At 43.8% G+C, this 24,870-nt stretch overlaps 1 protein-coding gene across 1 annotated transcript in view; it reads left to right on the forward strand.

The window, feature by feature from the left end:
- Positions 1-24,870, forward strand: part of LOC119967399 (intersectin-2-like) — a 323,719-nt gene that overhangs the window by 60,475 nt on the left and 238,374 nt on the right. The window contains exons 2-3 of the mRNA XM_038799906.1: positions 10,700-10,768; positions 12,610-12,673. Coding sequence (XP_038655834.1) covers positions 12,637-12,673 — 37 coding nt within the window. The 5' untranslated portion in view covers positions 10,700-10,768; positions 12,610-12,636. The remainder of the gene's footprint in view (positions 1-10,699; positions 10,769-12,609; positions 12,674-24,870) is intronic.

Consider the following 24,870-nt stretch of genomic DNA (forward strand, 5'->3'; position numbering starts at 1 on the left):
TTCTTTTGCCAATTACAATAAATCTATGAGCTCTGGTTACGGACCCACTAACTAGCCAGAGGAAATTGTTTCTTCATATTTGCTCTATCAAACCTCTCAATTTTGAATAGTGATATTCTTTCTCCCCTTAACCCTCTCTGCTCTAAGAAAAACAATCCTATTTTCTGCAATTCTATGATGTAACCTCATCCCCGCTCTCTTCCAGGTAAACAAGCTCTGTACTCTTCCCGGTATCTTGACACTTTTCCAAAGTATGGGACCGAGAATTGCACACAATTCCCTCGGTGAGGCCTAAAAGATTTTTGATGACTTCCTTGTTCTTGTATTCTTTGGTCCTTTTCACAAAGCCTCCTTTAGGACTTCCATTAAAACCTATCCCTTTAATCAAGCTTTTGGTCACCTGATTATTTATAGCTTGAAGTCAAATGTTGCCTGATCACGCACCTGTGAAGCACCTCGGGATGTTTTAACAATGTTAAAGATGTCATATAAATGCAAGCTGTTGCTGCTGAATTGTTAATAGACCTAATTCACACTGAATGAAAACACAAACCAATGGCTATGGTCGTTACTTCACTAAACTTGTATAATTTGTCTTCATTTCGCCAGAACAAAAGTAATTAATATGCTACACTAACTGAACTGATTTACACCCTTTCTCCAGCTCTTCTCTCCTGCATTCCATTCTTCTTGTCTTTTTCTGCCTAATGGCACAGTTTCAAAATACCTCTCTAAGCCTCTGTACTCCATCTCTCAGTTCAATGGTGATCAAAGACTTTTCGAAATAGCAGGCAGGTGTATTTTCTCTGATTGCTGAGACAAGTTAACAAATTGTTATTAGTACCTTAACTGCCTTTGTCCCAATATTTTTCTTCCCAACGTATATGATCTTCAAGGTCTAACATTAAAGGAACATTCCTTACATGCCCTCAAAATCCTTTCCAAATCAGAAAAATTGCTAATAAATCCTGAAATATGATTGAATACAGTCAGTCAGTTAACAATCAGAAATGCAAACCCATGCAGTTTAATAAGTTAAAAATATATGCCTTCGCAGATAGATATTTTGTAATAAATTAGTCATAGCTTCCATTTTAGGATATAAGATTGAAACTTTTGTCAATTTTATGTCCATAACTTGTTGCACATTTCATAGTAGTCTGCAACATATTTTTGCCTGTGACAATTTACAGCTATTTCATTCAGTGTAATCTGTCAGGGCAGATATACTAAGAATGGAAAATACCGGTTATTCAGCTATCTATGCACCAATCCTAAAAAGTCAAAAACCTTCCCTCAGCTGTTTAATGCCGTGTAAATAGTCTGATTTAGAAATGTATATAAGACTGAGCATGTTATCAGGGTTTCCCTTTCTATCATAGGTAAGTTGACTGGTTACAGAGATTCAAGCAGAGAATTAAACAAAGGATGGGCAAGAATTTGGGAGATGCCAACACATATAAGGAGTTGGGAGGGCAGGAAGATTGAAGATGAGTAGAGCTTCCCTTAGCATAAGACAAGGGTATTTTTTCCAGAAAGGGGATGGTCATGGTTTGAAAGGAAAGGGGGAGAACAATACCTGAGGAGAGAGAACTGTTTACAACATAAGCTAGCATGAAGTCCAGGAAGGGAAATTGCGTGATCATCAATTTATTGGGAATGGGGGGAAAATTAATCATGTAGTTTGTACAAGGAAGGGAGAGCAACGTTCAGAAAGAGTAGGGACTTTTGTTTTTTGGGGATTATTAGTAAATAGGCTTTCTCCTAACTAAGAAATAAACCTCTCACAGTTATGTAGTTTGGGAGTGAGTAAAATTGTCATGGACCCAACACAGTGGGCCCGATCCAAAGGCCATGCTGCGCCTGAAAAGCAGCTCGCCGTGGTACAGTGTGGCCGATAGAAGCTGGGAGACTCCGCTCCTGGAATTACCCGGCTCGCAAGATCTAATGCGATCTTGCAAGACGTTGCGCTGTAAATATAGGTCCCAGGTTCGATTCCCGGCTTGGGTCACTGTCTGTGCAGAGTCTGCACGTTCTCCCTGTGTCTGCGTGGGTTTCCTCCGGTTTCCTCGCACAATTCCTGAAAGATGTGCTGGGTTAGATCATTCGAACATTCTCAATTCTCCCACTGTGTACCCAAAGAGGCTATGGGCTTTTCATTGTAACTTTGTTGCTACTTGTGACAATAATAAAGATTATTATTGTAAATCCCACCCAATGTGGACAGGATCACTTTTTAGCAGATTGCATATTAGAGTGAGACAGCTAGTCTTACTTTAATGTGCAGATTTCTGAGTTACCTGAGGTGTGGGATTAATCTCCCTCTTTTTGGAGACCTCAGGTGAGCACCGTTCAGCACTTGTCTCCACAAACAGGGACCAGACGAACGGCACTTGTGGGGGGTCTCCCAGGGGATTGGAGCCCCTCAGATGCTTGCCCTTTCGACAGGGTGATACTCTGGCAGTGCTAGTGCCACCTGGGTACCCTGGCACTGTGTGGTACCATGGTAGTGCCACCCGGGTGCCAGTCTGGCATTACCACTGTGCCAAGCTGGCATTTTATGTGCACTGGTGATCGGACTGGTGGTGTCCTGTTTGGGGGGGGGGGGGGGCTGCGGACACCCTCCCATAGTGCGTTGGCGCTGGGGGGGGGGGGGGCGGGGGTGGAATGGGTCATGTTGGGGCTGGTCATGTTGGGGCCTTGGAGATGTCCTGATCTCTCGCTGCACTGAGGAGTTCCGGCGAGTGGAGTTTTTCAGTGCACAAAATAGAGCATCGTGCGGTCTCGGCATTCGTTCCCCGCTTCGGCCCCTTATCTGACGTGGATAGAGGTTTATAGCCATATGTTTCTTGGCAAAGTGCTGGGAAACACGCGGCTGAACGTGCTCGCTATGGGACTTTGTTCCATTTTAGTTGAATCACGCCCAGTATATCATAATCGTTTGGTGGCGAAACACTATTTTCAACATTAAGACTGCAAAAGTCTCTCATCTAGCAGTTTTGTGAATCAGAGGAAATATTTAAATTCAGTGACTAAGGGTTTTCAGAACAATTATTCACCAATGAGCATTTTGAAACTGAATTATGACCCAAGATTATGATTATCAAATTTTCATTTAACATATAGAGTTTAACTAGTTTTTTTTTGGTTTTATGAAACATACACATTTTTTATATTTCAGTATAAAAAAGTATTCTTAATTTGACAACATAAAGGAATAGAAAAGCTGAACATGCACATATCTTTGATTTCTGTGCAAGTTCAGGGTAGGAGTATGTTCAGGATAGGAGTATGTTAAGGACAGGACCATTTGGCCCATCAAGCATATTGCTCTCGTATTCTTTCTCCCACTAAGTGTACAGTTTCATTTTAAAAACACTGAAAATTAGGGCCTCACGTCCCAGGTTCGATCCCGGCTCTGGGTCACTGTCCGTGTGGAGTTTGCACATTCTCCCCGTGTTTGCTTGGGTTTTGCCCCCACAACCCAAAGATGTGCAGGTTAGGTGGATTGGCCATGCTAAATTGCCCCTTAATTGGAAAAAATGAATTGGGTACTCTAAAATTTTTTTTTAAAAAACACTGAAAATTTATGGGCCAGCAATTGTTGTTTTAAGGATGCATTAATAATTATTAATGTATTAATTCATAAAACATCCAGCAATTTGTGGCATGAATTGGATTCTCTGCAATTTACCAGGCAGTTTGCAGCACTCTTTGCCATTAGCCTCACCCAGGCCAAGAAGCCTCTTTTCACTTTGAAGCTCCCATTGAACTTGATGGCAGTATGAGCATGGCAGTTTAACAATATTATTCCTATCACAGCCATTTACAACTGATAATTAATGTTGTATCGAGCCCTGTTCATTTTATGGTCCCGAAGTGACACTCGAGCTTGGAGGCCTAGTAACGGAACAAAAAAGTTGTTGAATCTTTACCTCTGCCGGTTTTCAAAATTCTTGTATCTATCTAAAATATATATATTTTTGCCCTAGCCTTGCCATCCATACACCAGTCAGTGTTGGAAGGCAAGAATTTTCAGTACTAGGGCAGCACGGTGACACAGTGGGTTAGCCCTGCTGTCTCATGGCGCCGAGGTCCCAGGTTCGATCCTGGCTCTGGAGTTTGGAGTTTGCACATTCTCCCTGTGTTTGCGTGGGTTTCGCCTCCACAACCCCATGATGTGGAAAAACTGAATTGGGTACTCTAAATTTATTTAACAAAAGAATTTTCAGTACTGTATCTATTTCGATACTTAGAAGAGAATCGCTCACTAAAATCCAAATTAATAATAATCTTTATTAGTGTCACAAGTATGCTTATATTAACACTGCAATGAAGTTACTGTGAAAATCCCCTAGTTGCCACACTCTGGCGCCTGTTCGGGTACACAGAGGGAGAATTCAGAAATTCAGAATGTCCAATTCACCTAATAAGCACATCTTTCGGGATTTTGTGGGAGGAAACCGGAGCACCCGGAGGAAACCCACAGACACGAGGAGAACGTGCAGACTCCACACGGACAGTGACCCAAGCGGGAATCGAACCTGGGACCCTGGTGCTGTGAAGCAACAGTGCTTCTGTGCCACCCACATTAGGCAGACCACTTTGGAGAATAGCATTTTGCAAGACAGAATTTTAAGTAATTTGAGGCATTGCATGTCTGGTGTGCTTGCTTGAGATGAAAAAGGTGACTTTGGACTAATATTTCACAAAGCTCTCCAGTACCAGGGTTGGGTCTATTGTAGACTAATTGATAGAGATTAATTGAGGCGATTAGTCAACAATTCCATTTTGATGCATCATACAACCCCCAGGAAGGTAGAAGGTGAACTAGATGAGTACTGGCCTTTTTTGATGGAACAGCTTAAATGTTTGTGTAAAAGCAGTGCTGTAGCTGATACCTCCTGGGTGTTCTACTGCTCCTGATCACAATGGCTGAAATGGTTGGTTCTTCACTTCATGGATTAAAAATGTTCGTACATTTCACGCAGACTGTTATTGACTCATTAACTTCTCAGGGACCGGGCAGCACGGTGGTGCAGTGGGTTAGCCCTGATGCCTCACGGCGCCGAGGTCCCAGGTTCGATCCCGGCTCTGGGTCACTGTCTGTGTGGAGTTTGCACATTCTCCCCGTATTTGCGTGGGTTTCGCCCCCACAACCCAAAGATGTGCAGGGTAGGTGGATTGGCCACGCTAAATTGCCTCTTAATTGAAAAAAAAAATGAATTGGTTACTCTAAATTTATTTTTTAAAAACTTCTCGGGGACCAAGGTGGTGATTTTTCCGAACACAAATTGGGTTACATTGTTCACTTCTGTTTTGTATTTATTTATTTATTTATTTTCTCACTCTTAATGCACTCTCTTTCTTTTCATCTCCATTCTTCTCTATTTATTCCTCTTTCTGTCTTTATATAATGTGTTTATCAAGGAGATATGTAATTGGGCGCAGCATAAATCAGACCCCAGGTGTGACATAGCTTGTGGTATTGTTGCTGAATGGGTGTTCCAGCAATTTGCAACTTAAGTATGTGATGTTCTTGGCAAGTTCAATTCGCATTTTCTGTCGCAAGGTTTGCCATTGGAGCAATTTTGAGTCATTTACGTTTACTCTATCCTGTCTACCACATTTTTGCTTGAAGATGTTGCTTTTGGTGTTTGCTTTACATTAGTTTTTCACTTGTTGGTACTTATTAACTCTGATCCTACCCTCTTCCTTTATTATGTTGCTCAGGATTCATATTTCAACAGAAAGCCTTTGCAATATCATTCAGCGATATGAATGTTCCTGCGCTAATTTCAAAATATTCACTTTTTGCAAGTTACTTTGGTTATTGAAATGAATCAGTTAGTCCTAAAGGATAGAGCAGTTCTTACTTTTAACACTGCACCTCATGGAGGTCCAGTTTTAAGCTGCTGGACATGTTCTGAATATGTCCCATTTAGCACCATGGCAGTGTCTCACAACACCATGGAGGGTGTTTTTAATGTGAGGACAGGACTTTGTGTCCACAAAGACTGTGCGGTGATTACTGTAACAAATACGATCATGGATAGTTGCACCTGTGAAAGGTACATCTCTCTCCAAAGTCAAATAGAGCTTGGTAATACTCAGTATCAGTATTTGTGTGAAGTTCAGCCACTTGGGCTGGCAGCTGTACAATGATCCTTCAGTATATCATCAGCATCTTCAGAATTGTGCACAGAAAGTTGGAAGGCTTTGACCTTTGTCTCCTTGGTAGCCTGGAGATGGATCTAATTAGCGTGGAGGGACTCAAAGTCCCCAAAATCAATGGTTTGGATTAGTGACATGGCTGGGTTTCTCAGATTTGAGAAAATTAAGTTTGCCCTGAGAGGATCAACATTAGGGTTCGTCCGGAGGTGGCAGCCATTTATCAACTTCTTCGGAGAAAACTAAACTGTCAGCAAATTCGATAAGGGGGGGGGAGGAGTTAGTCTATTTTGTGTTTAGAGTACGCGGGAACAATGGGCTTATGGAGGAATGGGTTACGCACTGAACTATGGGTACATTTGTATTTGTATTGTTTATTGTTATAAAATCACAAATGCCTTAATAAAATGTTTTTTTTTAAAGCAAGTTGGAAGGCAAAAACAAATTTGTGAGTAAGGAGGAATTCGAGAGAAAAAAAATAGGGGAATACCGATCGTAATATTTGTAACATCTAGGTCCTTAGAATCATAGACATTATAGAATTGCTGCAGTGCAGAAGGAGACCATTCGTCCCATCGAGTCTACACCAATTCTGAAACCCAATAACACACCTAACCTTTGGACACTAAAGGACAATTAAGAATGGCCAATCCACCTAACCTGCACATCTTTGGGCTGTAATACATTTAATAATAATGCAACTTTCTCATTAGAACAGGTCAGAGAGTAAAGTCAGTTACATCTGTCTGGCATGAAAAAGATAATTTACCACAGCCAGAGCAACTGGGTCTTCTGATAGCCTTTCATGCAGGAAGGAAAGTTTACTGATAAGACGCTTTGGGTTTCTTACATGCTACACATAGCACACAAAGGGGTTGCATCCACTTCATACTATTGTACAAACAAATTGACAAGAGAACCATTTATTCTGAAAATTAAGATGTTATTTAAGCCTGGTAGAAAGCCCCTATTTTAAACAAAGGAAGTTCTCAAACATTAAAAATGAAACATTTTAGTCAGACATTTGAAACAGGAAGCATTTAGTTTTAAACTGACTTTCAGGTCTCAAAAAAACATTAAATGCCTGCTCCTCTAGGTAGTACTGTGTAACCGAAATATTTATTTTGAAAGTCTGTACTGTGGGTAGCACAGTGGGGGACACATGTTTTCAATTCTGGAGGGTAGATTTGAATCAGCTGAGGAAAACAGGTGCAAGTTCTCTCTGTCTACAGAGATTCACAGTTGTCAAACTCGGCGGCGTGACCCGCGAGTGGGTCGCGGCCGGGTGTCGGGAGGGTCACGTGGGTCGCGGTCGGGTGTCGGGAGGGTCACGGAGCAGCCCGTCGCGGCGCTCTCGATTGTGCAAATCCGCGCGCAACAGCCGTAGCAACTGGCTTTTAATAATGCCGGCTGCAAGCGACCTTCAAAATGCCAGGAACAGATAAATAACATTCGACCGCGCTGCGCTTGCGCACCGATGATCGGGCATGCATGCGCAGAGCGGCCGCATTTGTTTTCATATGGTCGCAGCCTTTTTTTTTCAAGTTCGAGGGTCAAAGGGATCATAGGGGCCAAAGGGACCCAAAACCATTTCCCCCATTTTTGTCAGCAACAAACAAGGTAAGAGAAAATAGTGGGTTCCGAAGGTCGGCCGGCGTGGGTCGCGAAGGTCGGCCGGTTGGTAAAAATGGGCCCCCGGAAAAAAAGTTTGAAAAACACTGGTTTAGCATTAGCATTCAGCATTAATTGGCAAACAAAAACATTGGGAATGGAAGAGACTGTCCATTGTCTGGAGTTGTTGTTTGTGGCCATTCATCTCAGATCCAGAATATTGCTGCAGAAATTCCTCAGACCAACTATCTTAAACTCCCCTCCACCATAAGGTCAAAAGAAATATTTTCACTGATGCGTTCATTTCAATTTGCAATTCCTCAGGTAATGAAGCAGTCCATGCCGCAGGCCGCAAAACATAGCTACTTTTCAGGATTGGATTGTTAAGTGCTCAGGCACGTTTGTTAGCCAATGGCCATCTCCAATAAAAGTGAATAACGACTGCTTGACACTTAACAGCATTACCATCAATGAATCTTCCTCCATCAACATTTTGGGGATTTCCATTGACGAGAAACTTAACTGGACCAACTACATAAATGCTGTGGCTACAAGTCAGGTCAGAATTCTGCAGCTCGTAACTCACCTACATGCTCCACCAAGTCTTTTCATAGAATCATTGAATTTACAGTGCAGAAGGAGGCCATTTGCCCATCGAGACTGCACCTGCCCTTGGAAAGAGCACCCTAGTTAAGCCCATGCCTCCACCCTATCCCTGTAACCTAGTAACCCCACCTCACCTTTTGGACACTAAGGGGCAATTTAGCATGGCCAATGCACCTAACCTGCACATCTTTGGACTGTGGGAGGAAACCTGACCACCTGGAGGAAACCCACGCAGACACTGGGAGAACGTGCAAACTCCAAACAGACAGTCCCCCGAGGCTAGAATTTAACCGGGACCCAGGAGCTGTCAGGCAGCAGTGCTAACCACTGTGCCACATTGCTGCCAATTTCTCCATCGACAGGGCACAAGTCAGTGATGGGATATTCTCCACTGGCTTGGATGAGTGCAGGCCCAACAATACTCAAGAATCTTGAAACCATTCAGGACAAAGCAACCTGCTTGATTAGCAGCCCATCCACCACCATAAACATTCACTGCCCCGCCCTTTGCTACAGATATACCATTTACAAAATGGACTGCAACATTTTCCAAACTGACAACCTAAATGGAAGAACAGGGGCAGCAGATGCTTGGGACACCTGCCAGCTTTCCATCAAAACATACACTTTGAAATATATTGTTGTTTTTTCATCCTTTCTGAGTCAAAATACTGGAACTCCATTCCTGTAAGAACTGTGGTGTATCTATTACTCCTGGGAGTGAGCTGTTTAAGAGGTGGCTCATGACCACCTTCTCATGGGAACTTAAGAATTGGATAATAAATGCTGACTGCGCTATGAACACCCACACCCCATAAATTAATACAAATATGTACTAAAATCAGATAAAATCTTTTCTCACCAAACTATGACACACGCAGACATTGCAACATGAGTCATTGGGTGGTTATGGCTGACCACAAATTGTGTAGAAGGCACACCGGCATACTATTGGACATCACTGCTGCCCCTCGCCTTCTGTGGTGGTGTCCTAGTTTAATGATGGGGTGTTGGGCATGATGAAATCCATAGAGTACCAAAGTAAGAACGTCATGATGAACTTGTATTAAAAAAAATTGTTTGAACTCAACTAGTGTATTGTATTTAATTCTGGACACTAATTCTGAAGAATGTGAAGGCTTTGGAGAAGGTACAACAAAGATGTGTGAGGATGCTGTAAGGGTCCTTCTTGTTTATTCCCTTATTTTCCCTTTTATTTTGTCATTATCATTTTTGATCCATGGGCGATTAATGGACATGTATCTTTAAGTCAAACAGCAGAGATAATGAGGAATTCAGAAGTTACAGGAGAAAACACTCTTCTAGTCTCTGCAAGTTTTAACAGGAACTTCTGACTTTTCAGCTTCAGAGAGTGAGAGAAGGGGTGAGACAGTTTGATTGATTGGCTGGGGGCCAATGAATTGGCCCAAAAGGCCGTACTCTGCCCGGTAGCAGTTGGTGAATCCTGCCCCGGTGGCTGTGTGTGCTCTATTTCTGGAACTGCAGAGAACCTGAATGAATAAATCTAGAGGAAAACCATTACAGGCTGAAAACAAAGACCAGGACCTCCTATCTCTCCAGAAAGGTTGTGAGTGCTGTATTTCTGAAACTACAGAGGCCAGAGTGAATCTACGGTAAGGCCTCGGACTGAAAGTAGAATTTGAGTAAGGTGCTTGAAACAACCATTTGAAACAAATACTCTTTTTTTTTCCCTTTTACTAATATTCTTTCCGCCTTTCTTCCTGTCTGTGTTTTTCTATCTTGTGTGTTGGTGTAGCAGGTGAACGACAAGTTAAAGAGGGGAATTAGAAATTAGATAATAGTTAACCAGTTGAACGTGCTGCATATTTCATTGCAGTTCTTATTATTAATAAAACGTCATTGTGTTTACATTTACAAACCTGGTAACTGCAACTATTGGGCAGGCAAGGGCCAAAGACTTCGGGTATTTTCCGAAGAATTATTGGTTAATTCACTTGTGTTGTGACTCCGGGTCTAATGGGGCGGGAATTGACCGCGTAGAGTGTCGTAACAATGGTTGCAGAGATATGGAACTTCATTTTAGAGTTCAGATTGGAGAAGGTGGCTTTCTCCTCTTTAGAGAAGAGAAGGTTGAAAGGAGATTTGACAGAGGTGTTCAAAATCTTGAAGGTTTGAGACCAAGCTTGTTGAAGACCAGGCCCATAGACTACAACTCGGCCCCCGAAGCTTCTCTAGCCAGTCCGTGACTCGCTATTCAAACTAGGTTGATTGAAAGATCTGAAAGGATCTTATCCTCCAATCACAGGCTGTTTTTCTCCTATGTTTTCAGGTAAACCTACCGGCAGCAAATTCAAGAGCCAATCAGCCGTTGATTGGAAGAGCAGCGAGTAGTGCAAAGGTGAGTGGCTGCTCCTTTATTTTCAGAGTGCGAGCTCTCTCTCGGTCTTCTGCGTAGATGCCGGTTGAAGGAGCAAAGGGCTAAGATGGCGGAGTGCACGAGGAGGCCACAAGGAAAAGCAGAGTGCAAGGGAAGTGAGCAAGAGTTTGTGAGAGGAGCGGTAAGAAAGGCAGCAATCAGGAGGCAACAAATGTTCGGCAATCGGGTGGAGGCTGGCCAGCCTGGGAGTGGCTGGAGGTCGGGAAAGCGCGGGAGCAACTGGAGCTCAGGTAGCAATATCAATTGTTACCCAGAAGTTAGAAGAGGTTTTAGTTCACACTTTTTCTGAGTAACTATTGGTGTAACCCTGTCACAGCCATCTGCAGTCTGCCCAGAGGAGATTTGCACTTCCGGGCAATTGCCGTGGAAATCCTTACTTCTGAAGTTCCAAGTAGCATTCACTAACACGTCTTTGGGCCCCCTCCATCCGATGCTGGAAATCTCGGCCCTATGTTTTCTGAGGTTAGTGGGACAGCGGACTGTTCTTTCTAGTGAAGAGGGGGCAGAATTGATGAATTTGACTTCTTGAAAATTTTTAAATATTTGTTAGGCAGTGATTTCACTTTTAGGGTTTTTATGTGGCAGGTGAGGAAATATAAAAGTTTTACTTTGGAAAAATCGTTCATTAGAATATGATTGAGGTGAGAATTGATTTCAGTGGGGGGTAGGGTTTTGCACATTATGATTGGTGAGCAATTAAAGCAGAAAATAAATACTTCGGGAAAAACAGAGACTTAAACATTTGGCCAGCGAAGAAGAAAATTAATCACTTGACAGTCATAATGCAAACAGACCAGATACATGACAGATACAACATTTTGTTAGTTATTCTTTAGAGGAGAAAAAGCAGTTTTGTACCAATCAATCTCTCTCTCTCTCTCTCTCTCTCTCTCTCTCTCTCTCTCTCAGTTCAACATTGGAAAGATAAATGGGTTTGTTCAAGTTTATGACATATAAGTCATGCAAATGCCATATTTGCATATTTCTCTCTTGCCTTTGTCATTTTTGTTGGGCGCTCTCATTCCGCCAGCCTGGGCACTTACCTTATTAAATGTGGAGAAAGGTTTTTGCTTCCATGTCACACAATAGGAACAGAGTGTTTTACTGAAAAATAATACAGCCTGTTCCTCATTCCTGCCAGTGGGTTGCAGTGACATTTGGGCAGGATTCTACTTGTGACTTAATCTTTCAGTTAGAGGGTTGACTTCACCCTTGGAATTAATTCTGTATCCTGTGCAATCCCTCGTATTTCCGTCATGTATATGGAGCAGTAGCGCATTCCATGATTAAATTATATGGGGGGAGGGACAGGTGTAAGTGAGTACGAAACACTTTACGGTATTTTATCTTCAAATGTCAGACGGTATTTGTCTGCGATATAATTTGTGTGTTATAATGATACTGAACTTATCATAAGGATTCTTTTTTCAAAGAGAAATGCTCGTGTTTTACTGTGAAATCCTGTTACAGCTGTTAGAGAGAATGTTATTAATTTTACTGCTATTGTGTGAATCAGAGAGGAATTGTGCATCTCTGCTTGCTTAATATTTTTGGGTTTATCCAGCAATAGTACTTAATATGCTTTTGATCCTTTGGGAAAACCCTTTTATTTGCTTTGCCTATCCTGTGAACTTTTCTTTTGTCCATGTTTGAATTCGGCTTGATCAGCACAGGCCTGGACCCATGCATTGTTCATTATCGGAAGTGTGAGCTAAAGGGAGCTGACATTCTCCCTGCTCAGCAGGGCAGTAAGCCTGTGTCTGTCCTTGATGCATAATTAATAGAGCATGTTTTTGTTGCAGATGGCTGATAGCTAGCAAGGCGCACTCATGACCATGATGGCTCAGTTTCCCACAGTCATGAATGGTAAGCAGCTTATTCTTTACTTCACATTGTTTGCAATATGATTGGAAGTAGGTGGAGATTTTTCTTCTTTCGGGTTTCCCTGTGAAGTTCAGTAGATAGATCCCTGTGAAGTAGATTGGCATCAGCTTTTTAGTAATTTTAAAGTATATAAATCCCAAAACAGCTGAACACTCTGCATGCTAACTCAGGCAGCATTTTGACAATATACAATTGTTTAAACAAGTTTTCAGTGAGTTATGTACATCCAGCCTCACTTAACAGTTTATTAGGATTAATGCTACACTGTCCATCTCATGCAGGTTCATTCAAGGATAGTATTCATTTAATTTATTTTAATTAATTTTTTTGGAACAACTTGTCATGATATCTCATTTACTACTTCCTATCCCATCTTTGCACTGTTCTCTGAACAGTGGCCTGATAAACAAGACAGATAAAGTTTGAATTGGTGCATTCAGTCATAATAAAGGGCATACTCAGTCATAATTATAGTTAACTGACCTCTCTGGTACTGAAATTGCATTGTCTTCAATTCCTGAGAGACCAAAAGATCTGCCTATCCCAGCCTTAAATATACTCAAAGTTGGAGTGTCCACAACCTGCTGCATAGAGAATTCCAAAGATTCGCAATACTCTGAGTGAAGACATTTCTCCTCATCTTGTTTTAAATTAACAATCCCTTAACCTTAGACTGTGCACAAATGCTCCAGATTCTCAAGCTAGCGAGAACTCCAGCCAGTGTCTACCCTGTCAAGCCCCTTCAGAATTTTGTATGTTTCAATGAGACCACCTCTCATTTTTCTAAACTCCAGAGAATATTACTCTAATGTACTCAGCCTCTCATCATAGAATGATGACCTCAGGAACCAATCTAGTGAATTTCTGTTGTGCTGCCTCCAATGAAAGTATATCCTTCGCTAGATATGGAGACCAAAGCTGCACACAGTACTCCATATTCTTACATATGGGCTAACATGCCATTTGCCTTCCTAATTACTTGCTGTACTTGTGTGCTAACTTTGTGTTCCTTCTTTGAGTGCACCCAAGTCTCCATGCACATCAACATTTACAAGTCTCACACATTTTGAAAAATATTCTGCTTTTCTATTTCTGCCAAAGTGAATAACCTCACATTTTCCACCTTATTCCACATTTATCTTCCACCTTGTTGCCCACTCAGTAGCTGTCTATAACTCGTGTCCTCCACAAAAAATATATTTCCACCCAGCTTTCTATCATGAGCAAATTTCTACTCTCGGTCTCTTTGACCAAGTCATTAACATGGACTTTAAATAATTGAGGTTGCAGCATGATGCACTCCAGTAGATGCAGCTGCCAACTTGAAAATGCCCATTTATCCCACTGTCTGCTTCCTGTTCATTGACTAATCTTCCACCCATAGCCCCAGCTCCAGATGCCCTTATCATACCTTTTGAGTGGAACCTTAATGAATGAATGAAACCGAACAACTTATTTTTGTATCAAGTATGAAAAGAGTCATTATAAAAGTGAAATATCGACCAAGAAATCTTAGTTATCATCACACATGGATCCTGGTGAGGCGGCGATACAGGTTAAATTTCGGGCCTATTGTTACACCTGCAGTCTTCGGCTGCACCTCAGGTAAATCAGGCAGCACATTCAGGAATTCCCTAGGAACCACCTTGCATGGTACAACTTCAATAGCAGCAGAAACTAAGAATTATGGAAGAAATACAAGAAAAATATTTGGGTCAGGCAGCGTTTGTTCAAGTCAGTGACATTTCATCAGAACAGAATAGTGAAGGAACTTATGGGGGGGTGGCAGATTTCCTGCAGTCTTGGAATACCCAACAAGGTCTTGGAATAAAATGTAATAAAAAATTTAAAGACAGCATTGAAACTGTTTTGGAAGTCTGCATATTAAGTAAATCAGGTCCTAGATGTGACAAAATTAGCTAAATTTAAATTCTGGGAAAATCAAGGCCTGTGTTCTCGGCAAATCTAACTGGAATTGGTGTGACATTTACACTGCACTGTCCTTCTAAAGTTATGTTGAAATGTTTAACTGACATTCCTTGCTTGAAGTATGAGAGTTCTCCCAATGCAATGAATCATGCTTTTGTGCCATGAGAGAAAATCGAGTTAATGCTTACAAATATGTTTCATATTTTTCATTGTACAAGTTAAATAAGCACTCATTTTTTTTTTGTGCCAATGGATTCGATTTTGTAATACATACCTGCGTGCTCTTGCCAGTTTGTGTTTAGACTATGTTTTTCGAAATATTCCGAATATATCATCTGCTCTTTCCTTGTGTTAAATATTTTCAGCACTGCTCCCTGTTTAAATTATAGTTCTAGAGGAAAAGATGATAGGCTGATGAATGTATTTCTTTGTTGCTTCGCGGTTATGTACAATTCAACATTTGGATAGAAATGGGAATACTGGTAACCAGCCAAGGTTTACTTGTGATACTACAAATATAAATAGCAGGTTTCTTTGTAATGTTTAGAATGGCATTTTAAAGAACATGTGCGAGCAGGATCCAAGAGAAAATTATGGGCAGAGTTGTCCGGAGCTCGACAGCAAAATCGGGATCGGGGCGATCGGGTGGAAAACAGCTTCCGATGCGGAATTGGGGCAGGCACCAGTTTGACGCCGGTTTGCAATGTTCTGCCCCTCCAAATCACCGTCATCGGGGCAGGCGCTGCACGCAGCAGCAGTGCCATTGGCGCATCATCAGCCATCCTACCTGTGATGCTCTGCCTCCAATGGGCCACGTTCCCGACAGTGCAGGCCACGTGTGGTTCCAGCAGGCGTAAGCCTGCCGTACCGGCTGCGGGCAGTGTCCAGCGCCGCCACACTTGGCTGAGATCTGTGCTGCTGCCTAGGGGGTTTCTGCTAGAGCTGGGGGAATGCTGGTGGGTGGCCAGGGTGTGGGCTGTGGGGACGCGGTGGGCGGGTACATGGTCCATCACGGCTGGTGCCATGTTTCCCGGCGCAACTGGTGGGGGTGTAGACGTGCGAAGCTGCAGTGGCAGCCCTGTGCATGCACGGCTTGGAACCCGACGATATTCTGGCTGCTCTACGCGCGATCCTTGGGTGTTTCACGCTGCGCCGGTGCTAGCCCCTCAATGGTACCTGAATCGGTCAAGGGTTTGCGCTGATTTTCCCATTCTGAAACACCACGGGTCCTCCATTGGCGCCGGCACTTAGTCACAAGAACGGAGCATCCAGCCACCCACTTTCCACCCCCCACTACTCCTCCCAGCCCTCGCAGAAAACCCCCGGGCAGTGGCACGGATCTCGGCCGAGTGTGGCGGCGCTGGACACTGCCTGCAGTCAGCACACCAGGCTTACAACCGCTGGGATCACACTTTTGGGTGCTCTCAGTGCATAGATTGAGCAGGGAGTATTTTTCTTTGTATTTCTGTGTCCTGACCGATATCTATCCCTCAACCAACACCACCAGAATACAATAGACAATGTGATCATTACTTCAGTGCCATTTGTTGAATTTTGCTGTACATAAATTAGTTGCTGCATTTTCTACATTACAGCAGTAGCTACAATTTAAAGTCTTCAATTTCCTGTCAGTGCTTGGGGACAGCCTGAGGCAGTGAAAGGCACCATAGCAATGCAAGCCTTTCTTTCCAAAACATTGTGTAAAATATGTTCTCTTGAATGTTGCTCAACAATTGGAGGTGTGGTGACCATTTTATTTCAAAGGTTGTGCATTATTTTTAAGGGAACATGAATTCATTACTTGATGACAGATAACACTTGCACCCCTCTCCCCACCATCCCTAAGCTTCTATATGTGTCAGCCTTGAGCCAGAAAATCTTCTGTTGATGGAATCACTTTCTATACGTCCGTCTGGGGAAATGCACCCCTGATGATTTGGCAGACGTGGTTGAATTGAAACCAGCTCATCTACAAAATTATAGGTGGCAACCTGTAGCCTACCACTCCCTGATAAAGCATGCTACTGTATGTCAATGTGTTCTACAATCAAGCAAACATATTAATAGTCAGGCAATATAAAGTGTAGACATCTGGGAAATTACAACTCTATCAGTTGGTAATTAATCATGCCTTGTGTGCCAATGATGAGAGTATCCCACTGCTCAAAAGAAAGATGAAAGAAAGTGTGCAACTTAGATGGATTGGCCATGCTAAATTGCCCCTTTCTATCCAAAGATGTGCAGGTTAGGTGGGATAGGGCGGAGAGTGGGCTGAGGTGGGGTGCTCTTAGGGTTGGTGGGGACTCAATGGGCATGGCCTCCTTTTGCACTATGTAGGGATTCTATGGTTTCTTACTTGGTATGAAATCATTCTGATATTTTTCACTGACCTCTCCTCCACCCCTTTTCCTAAAGGCGGAGTAGAATTTGTTGGGAGTACAATTCCACAAAATCCCAGCGCCCTCCGATATCTTGCCCAACCATTGCTCTTCATCAGTGAACTTTGAAAGATATTGGCAGGCTAATTCGACTACAGAAAGCATCACAATTAAGATCAATGGCCATGGCATCCATTTCCATTTGGGTCACTGGATTATCATGAATTGGAACAACCCATTCAGTTGTCACAGCCAAGCATAACAGCTTTGCCACAATAAGCAGGAGGATATTGAGAGGGGTAGAGGAAGTCTGCCTGTTCACATGAATGGAAAAGGTGCTTGGCATTATTCAGGCAATAGCAGGGATGTTCTCCAATATCCAGGTCAACAATATAATTTAAACCAATCCGATCTCCTGGTCAGTTATTTCATCGCGATCAGCAGATTCTTGCTGCAAATAAATTAGTTGATGTGTTTGCCTACATCGAAACAATGATTAGATTTTCAAGTAACTCAACACATTAGAGTGTCTGATTCTGTTAAGGTGGGGCAGTCGGACTGGGTAGAATGCTCTTTCAAAGAGCCAGTGAGGACTTGATAGGCCGAATGGCTTCCACCTGCACTGAAAAGAATCTTGTGATTCTGTTGTCTCTAATCTAGAAATTATCTAAAAGCATTGGATTATTTTACGTGTTGCAGATTGCATAATTATAAAATAAATATATTTTGTTCTCTCCCAGTTAACTCACTAGTGCTTAATATTAAGAACATCTCTCAGTACTGAGGACATTTCTTAAAGCAATCGGCACGCTATACAAACTGATTTGTGACAGCGCAAAATATCTAATGTATTGTTGCTCAGGATTGGACAGACACCCTTTATTTTTATTCGCTTACGGGACTTGGGCATCGTTGGTAAGGCCAGTATTTATAGAACCATCAAACCATAGAAACGTTATGGTGCAGAAGGAGGCCATTCAGCCCATTGTATCTGTGCTGGCTAAAAAAAAAAGCTGGCCTCTCATTTTAATCCCACTTTGCAGCACCTGGTCCGAGCCTTGTAGGTTATAGCACTTCAAGTGCAGATTACGGTTCTTATTAAACGTTGATAGTTTCTGCCTTAACTACCAAACCACCAATACTTCTCTATTTTCTATGCTTCCTAATGTATTAATAATTTTGTGATTGTCATAAGCTTTCTTTTTCTGCTTTATCTTACCCTATTATTTATCCATTTTGATAATTAGATTTGGTAGTATTGCCCTTTTTCTTTGTGAAGATATAGAACATACAGCGCAGAAGGAGGCCTTTTGGCCCATCGAGTCTGCATCGACCCACTTAAACCCTCACTTCCACCCTACCCCCGTAACCCAATAACCCCTCCTAAGCCACAGTGCTAGCCACTTGTGCTACCGTGCTGCATGTCTACACCAGGCATTGTCAAATTGGGGGCACAACCGGCGGGTGGGTAGCGGGGGTTGTCGGGAGGGTTGCGGAGCCGTCCGTTGCAGTGGTCCCAATCGCGCAAATCTACACGCAACAGCTGGCTGTGAATGACGCTGGCTGCAAGCGGCCTTCAAAATGGCCGCGAACATGTTTAAAAAAAAAAAAAAATACGGCCGCACTCTGCATGCGTGCCAGATAATCGGCACGCATGCGCAAAACTAGTTTGGGGGGGGGGGGGGGGTGCTGCTTATTCATTTTGTTTTGTTTTTTCCATTTATTTTCATTTTATTTTTATTTATCTGAAGTTCGGGGGGTGGGTTTATTTGATAAAGTTTTACAGGAACAAAATGCAGAACTTTGGACTCCATACTTTCCGACACCAGAAGGCTTTACCTTCATCCAACAGGTTCCATTGGCGGAGTGTGTACAAGGGCCAAAGGGACCTAAAACCATTTCCTCCATTTTTGTCACAGCAAACAAGGTAAGCAAAAATGGTGAGTCGCGCAGGTCAGCCGGCGTACGCCGTGAAGGCCGGCCAGCGTGGGTCGCGCAGGTCGGCCGGGTTGGGTCCTGAAGGTTGGCCGGTTGTTAAAAATGGGTCCCAGGAAAAAAAAGTTTGAAAAACACTGGTCTACACTGTGCTTGTAGAATCTCACTTTTGAATGCCTGCCACTGGTCTGTTATGGATTTTGCTTCAAGTAGCTGTAACAAATCCGCTTTTACCAGATCACCTCTCAGCTTTGTAAAAAATTGTCGTTTCTCAATTTAGAATTTTGCTCTTGTTTTATCTTTATATTTTTCTATAATTATGTTAAATCTAAGTGTTTCTATCTCCAAAATGGCCACCCACTGCTCCATCATCCACTTGCCCAGCTTCATTTCCTGCGACTGAATCTAGAAGTGTGCTCCCTTTCTTTGGGCTTGTGTGAAGAACCCCGCTAATATTAAATGCGAGGGTATGTAAAACCCAGAAGCGTAACTTGGAAAAGCAGTTCTTGGTGGTGCCTATCTTTAATTTGGTATACTGTGAAAAAGATATACAAACCAGGACGGAATAGTCATGTCGTTGTGTGATCAATCAATAAAGAATATTTATTAACTTTTTTTTAAAAAATGACAAGACGGGCTATAATGCACTACAACACCTAATTACACTGATGGATACCAGTCGCTGAAGGTAAGCATACACTTCTTGCAGATGTGTTCACCTCGGTCACAAGGTGCATCCATGACCTCCCACAGTCCACAGGATGTACAGTGCACTGGGCTGAGCTGACCTGCCAGGCCATAACTGTAAAACAGAATAAGTAGAATAATGTACCAGTTACTCACCATCAGCTTCATCCCTGTCCTGAAGTAAGAACCTGCAACAGGAGGCTGAAAAAAAGGGAGAGAAAGGAATACTTCCTTCCCCTCATCATCAAACTCCCTGAATCAGCAAACTCCCATTCCTAATTGCTCTGGGAAAGGTGGTGGTGAGTTATCTACTGGAATAAGTACAGGTGATGTAGGTCTACCCACAGTGCTTTTAGAGACTGATTGTCAGGATTTTGACATAGTGATGATAAAGGAGCGCTAATATTGTTACAATATAGCTTGTACGTGACTGGGAAGGAACCTGCAAGTTGTCATGTTCTCATCTTACTGCTGCCCTGTTTCTGTGGACAGAAGTGGTTGTGGGCTTTGAAGATGTTATTGAAGAAACCGTCCTAAATTTCTGGCTGCAGTAGTGCATCCTGTAGATGGTACAGGTTGCACTTAGTGTGTCAATGGCAGAGGGGCTGAAGGTTTAAGGAGGTGGGTGAAGTGATAATAAAGGATTTGCTTTGTCCTAGATGATTTTGAGCTACCGGTAGTGATCAATAAGCCTTCAGATGACTGCTGTGTGATGGCTCAATCTGTACAGGGCATGCAAAGGATGCTTGACCTCTTCATCATCTCCTATAAAAGGCTTGGCCTATCTTTAAACATTGCCAAGATGAAGGTCCTGCCCAGGCCAGCTGAGCATCACTCGCGCTATCCATGTAGATGGGGTGGCTCTGGAGTATATATAGTATTTCCCATATTGCAGCAGTCACCTCCCCCAAGGCACCTCATTGATGAGAAAGTCCAGCACAAAGTCAACTGTGCCAGCGCTGCCCTCCTTGAGATGCACCGTGTCTTTGACAATAAGGAGCTTTTGAAGTCAACACCGGTCCTGGTTTATAAGAACTTTCTGTTGACCACCCTTCTTTACTGCAATGAAACCTGGATTGTCTGAACGTTACGCTCTCGCTCGAGCGAAATGAGGCTGATGAATTGCGGGCGAGGCTGAAAATGAGAACCGTGACAAGCGCCTAATAGTTTGCGATGCAACTGGCCTGCTCCCGTAGACGATATCGGGATCTCCCTGTAGCGTGGCAAGAAACCAATTATTACCACATAAGTTCCATTTCCATACAGTTAACAAGAGGTCTATATCCAGCGGCCTCCTGCCATTCATCAGCCTCCCCAGCAAGTGCTCAGGCTGGCTCTGATTAGAACCCCCTTTTAAAAACGTGAACCCGGCGGAACAGCTTCTGTGGGGAGCCGAGGAGATGAGTAGCCATCTTTGCTCACAGGCAAATAGCCCAGGGGCGCTGGGTTTGCCACCCAGTGCTCAGCAGGGAGTGGGGGACCTTCCACTGGCAGTGGCGCAGGGGGGAGGGGGTCCTCTGGCCGTGCAGCTGAGGCTATTGCTAATAAGGAATTGGCAATCGTGGTTACGTGTGCACTTCACACAACTCAAGTGGATTCCCGTGGCTGTGCAGGCCCTGTAGCATGTGGGAGTCATTGCCTAGCATCCCAACCCGACTGTGATGCTTGGAGACTGTGCCTAAATACAGGGGGAGGCAGCACCACACAAACAGCAGCCAACATCCGAGCACCCAGGGGATGAGGCACAGCTCCGGGACATGTCCACGACCGGAGGGTGGGTGAATGCTACGGGGAAGGGACCAATGCCCGGTCCAGGTGACGTTATGAGCGGGTGTCTGGAGTCCTGTAAGGGGGCCCGCTGCAGAGTGTGCTTGGACAAGGTGTTCACGGTGAGGGGGAGGGAGGTTTCAATGGGGGAATGGATGGTCCCGGGGTGGGAGCACCGCTGTTTGTCAGTCTAACATCCTCTCCCAATACCTTACAGATATTGAAGGCCATGGCAGGGATTTTGGACCCAGAACTTGCCCCAGTGGTGCTGCTGTGAAGACCCTTAAGTTTTGGTCTGTTAAGTCACAATATAAATGCAAGATATTGTTACAATCCGAAAATTGAAAACTGTCTTTGGGATTAATTAAAAGACTGGTGATCAAGTATATACAACCATTTAAGAAAGTTTGAAAAATATGAGCTGTGTTGAGGTTAAGGTTTTGAAATCAGTATTCAGGATCTGTATCCTTGCTCCTAATGCAAAGCCCATTGTTGAAGCTGGCACCAATGCACTCAATTGTTGAGGTGTGATCAGTTTCACACTGAAGGACAAGTAGTTGTGGAATGATTTACGCAGGTATTACTGTGTGATCAGGCCCGATATGAGCATATCTCTTTCCAAACATAATTCAATCTTGGATCTGAACCGTTAGGAATGTTTTTTTAATCCAGTTCTGGAACAACAAAGTTTGAAGATTTAAAAATAGATCCTCAATTTGAACTCTTTTCAATTACTTTGATTCCATCTGTACTCCCTCTTCATAAATAAGAACATAGAATTTACCAGAAAAATGAATAATTTTGAGGACTAATCATATAAATAACGCAGACAATTTTGAAGTTTTCCTTGGTTTGAAGCTGTAATCTTTTAAGTCAACCAGTGGAATAGAAACATAGAATGATACAGTAGAGAAGATCATTTATTCACCTGTTGCTCATCCGTAGAGATAGGTTGTTCGCCATAGAGCAGAGATTTAACGCATGGATTGGATTGGATTTGTTCATTGTCACGTGTACCAAGGTACAGTGAAAAGTATTTTTCTGCAAGCAGCTCAACAGATCATTCGGTATATGGAAGGAAAGGGAATTGAACACAATTCAAGAAAATACATAATAGGGCACCACAAGATATGCAATGTAACGACATAAGCATTGGCATCGGATGAAGCATACATGGATGTAGTGTTAATGAGGTCAGTCCATAAGAGGGTAATTTAGGAGTCTGGTGACAGTGGGGAAGGAGCTGTTTCTGAGTCTGTTCATGCGTGTTCTCAGACTTCTGTATCTCTTACCCGATGGAAGAAGTTGGAAAAGTGAGTAAGCCGGGTGGGAGGGATCCTTGATTATGCTGCCCGCTTTCCCCCGGCAATGGGAGGTGTAGATGGAGTCCATGGATGGGAGGCAGGTTTGTGTGATGGACTGGGCGGTATTCACGACTCTGAAGTTCCTTGCGGTCCTGGGCCGAGCAGTTGCCATACCAGGCTGTGATGCAGCCCGATAGGATGCTTTCTGTAGTGCATTTGTAAAAGTTGGTAAGGGTTAATGTGGACATGCCGAATTTCCTTAGTTTCCTGAGGAAGTATAGGCGCTGTTGTGCTTTCTTGGTGATAGCGTTGACGTGAGTGGACGAGGACAGATTTTTGATGATGTGCACCCCTAGGAATTTGAAACTGCTAACCATCTCCACCTCGGCCCCGTTGATGCTGACAGGGGTGTGTACAGTACTTTGCTTCCTGAAGTCGATGACCAGCTCTTTAGTTTTGCTGGCATTGAGGGAGAGATTGTTGTCGTTACACCACTCCACTAGGTTCTCTATCTCCCTCCTGTATTCTGACTCGTTGTTATTCGAGATCCGGCCCACTATGGTCGTATCGTCAGCAAACTTGTAGATGGAGTTGGAACCAAGTTTTGCCACGCAGTCGTGTGTGTACAGGGAGTAGAGTAGGGGGCTAAGTACGCAGCCTTGCGGAGCACCGATATTGAGGACTATTATGGAGGTGGTGTTGATGTTCATTCTTACTGTTTGTGGTCTGTTGGTCAGAAAATCGAGGATCCAGTTGCAGAGTGGAGAGCCAAGTCCTAGGTTTTGGAGCTTTGATATGAGCTTGGCTGGGATTATGGTGTTGAAGGCGGAGCTGTAGTCAAGAAATAGGAGTCTGATGTAGGAGTCCTTGTTTTCGAGATGCTCTAGGGATGAGTGTAGGGCCAGGGAAATGGCGTCTGATGTGGACCGGTTGCGATGGTATGCGAATTTAAGTGGGTCAAGGTGTTCCGGGAGTATGGAGGTGATGCGTTTCATGATCAGCCTCTCGAAGCACTTCATTACAACTGACGTCAGGGCTACCGGGCGGTAGTCATTGAGGCACGTTGCCTGGTTCTTCTTTGGTACCGGTATGATGGTGGTCTTCTTGAAGCAGGTGGGGACCTCGGAGTGGAGTAGGGGTAGGTTAAAGATGTCTGTGAATACCTCTGCCAGCTGGTCTGTCCAGGCTCTGAGTGCACGACCAGGGATCCCGTCCGGGCCCGTCGCCTTCCGCGGGTCCACTTTCAGGAAGGCCGATCTGACTTCGGAAGCTGTGATGATGGGTATGGGCGAATTATGGGCTGCTGGGGCACTCGACAGCAGATTGTTGGTTACCTGCTCGAACCGAGCATAGAATGTTCATCGGGGAGGGGTGCGCTGCTGCCAGAGATACTGCTCGGCTTCGCTTTGTAGCCTGTTACGTTGTTTAGTCCTTGCCACAACCGCCGAGAGTCTGTCTGTGACTCTAGCTTAGTTTGATATTCTCTCTTGGCATCTCGGATGGCTTTGCGGAGGTCGTACCTGGATTTCTTGTAAAGGACAGGGTCGCCTGCCTTGAACGTCTCAGATCTGTCCTTCAGTAGGGAGTCAATCTCGCGGTTGAGCCATGGTTTCCAGTTGGGGAACGTACGTACTGCTTTCTTTGGCACGCAGTCGTCCACACATTTGCTGATGAAGTCTGTGACGGTGGTGGCATACTCATTTAAGTTAGTCGCTGAGATGTGTTCAAAATCATGAATGGTTTTGACAGAGAAAATAGAAAGAAACTGTTTTCAGTGGCACAAAGGAGCAGTAAAGGAAAGAAAGGAAAGCTTGCATATACAGGGTGTGATCTTCCAGAAAAATTTCCAAGTTCTGCAGCGAGCAGGAATTGCAGTGAGTTTCCCAGAGCTCAGCCCAACGAGGCCGGCAACGCTATTTAATATTAATTGGCCCGCTTAACGTGGCCACACAGGCTTCCTGCCCAAATGCCTGCTCACCAGCTGATTCGCCGGCACCGTGATCATCAGACCCCTTCTCCTGTCTAACAACGTCCTGTTCCCCCGCGGGTCCCGGAGGGTGAGCCACAAGGCAGCAGTGGAGAGCCTGGTGTGCGACGTCGGCACCATGGGTGAAGGTGTCCAAGGTGTCGCGCTGTCGGTGACGGCCATGACTGAGGGTCTCGGCAGTATGTCTGCCTC

The sequence above is a fragment of the Scyliorhinus canicula genome, chromosome 6 (genome assembly GCF_902713615.1).
Source record: "Scyliorhinus canicula chromosome 6, sScyCan1.1, whole genome shotgun sequence".
Taxonomy (NCBI): domain Eukaryota; kingdom Metazoa; phylum Chordata; class Chondrichthyes; order Carcharhiniformes; family Scyliorhinidae; genus Scyliorhinus; species Scyliorhinus canicula.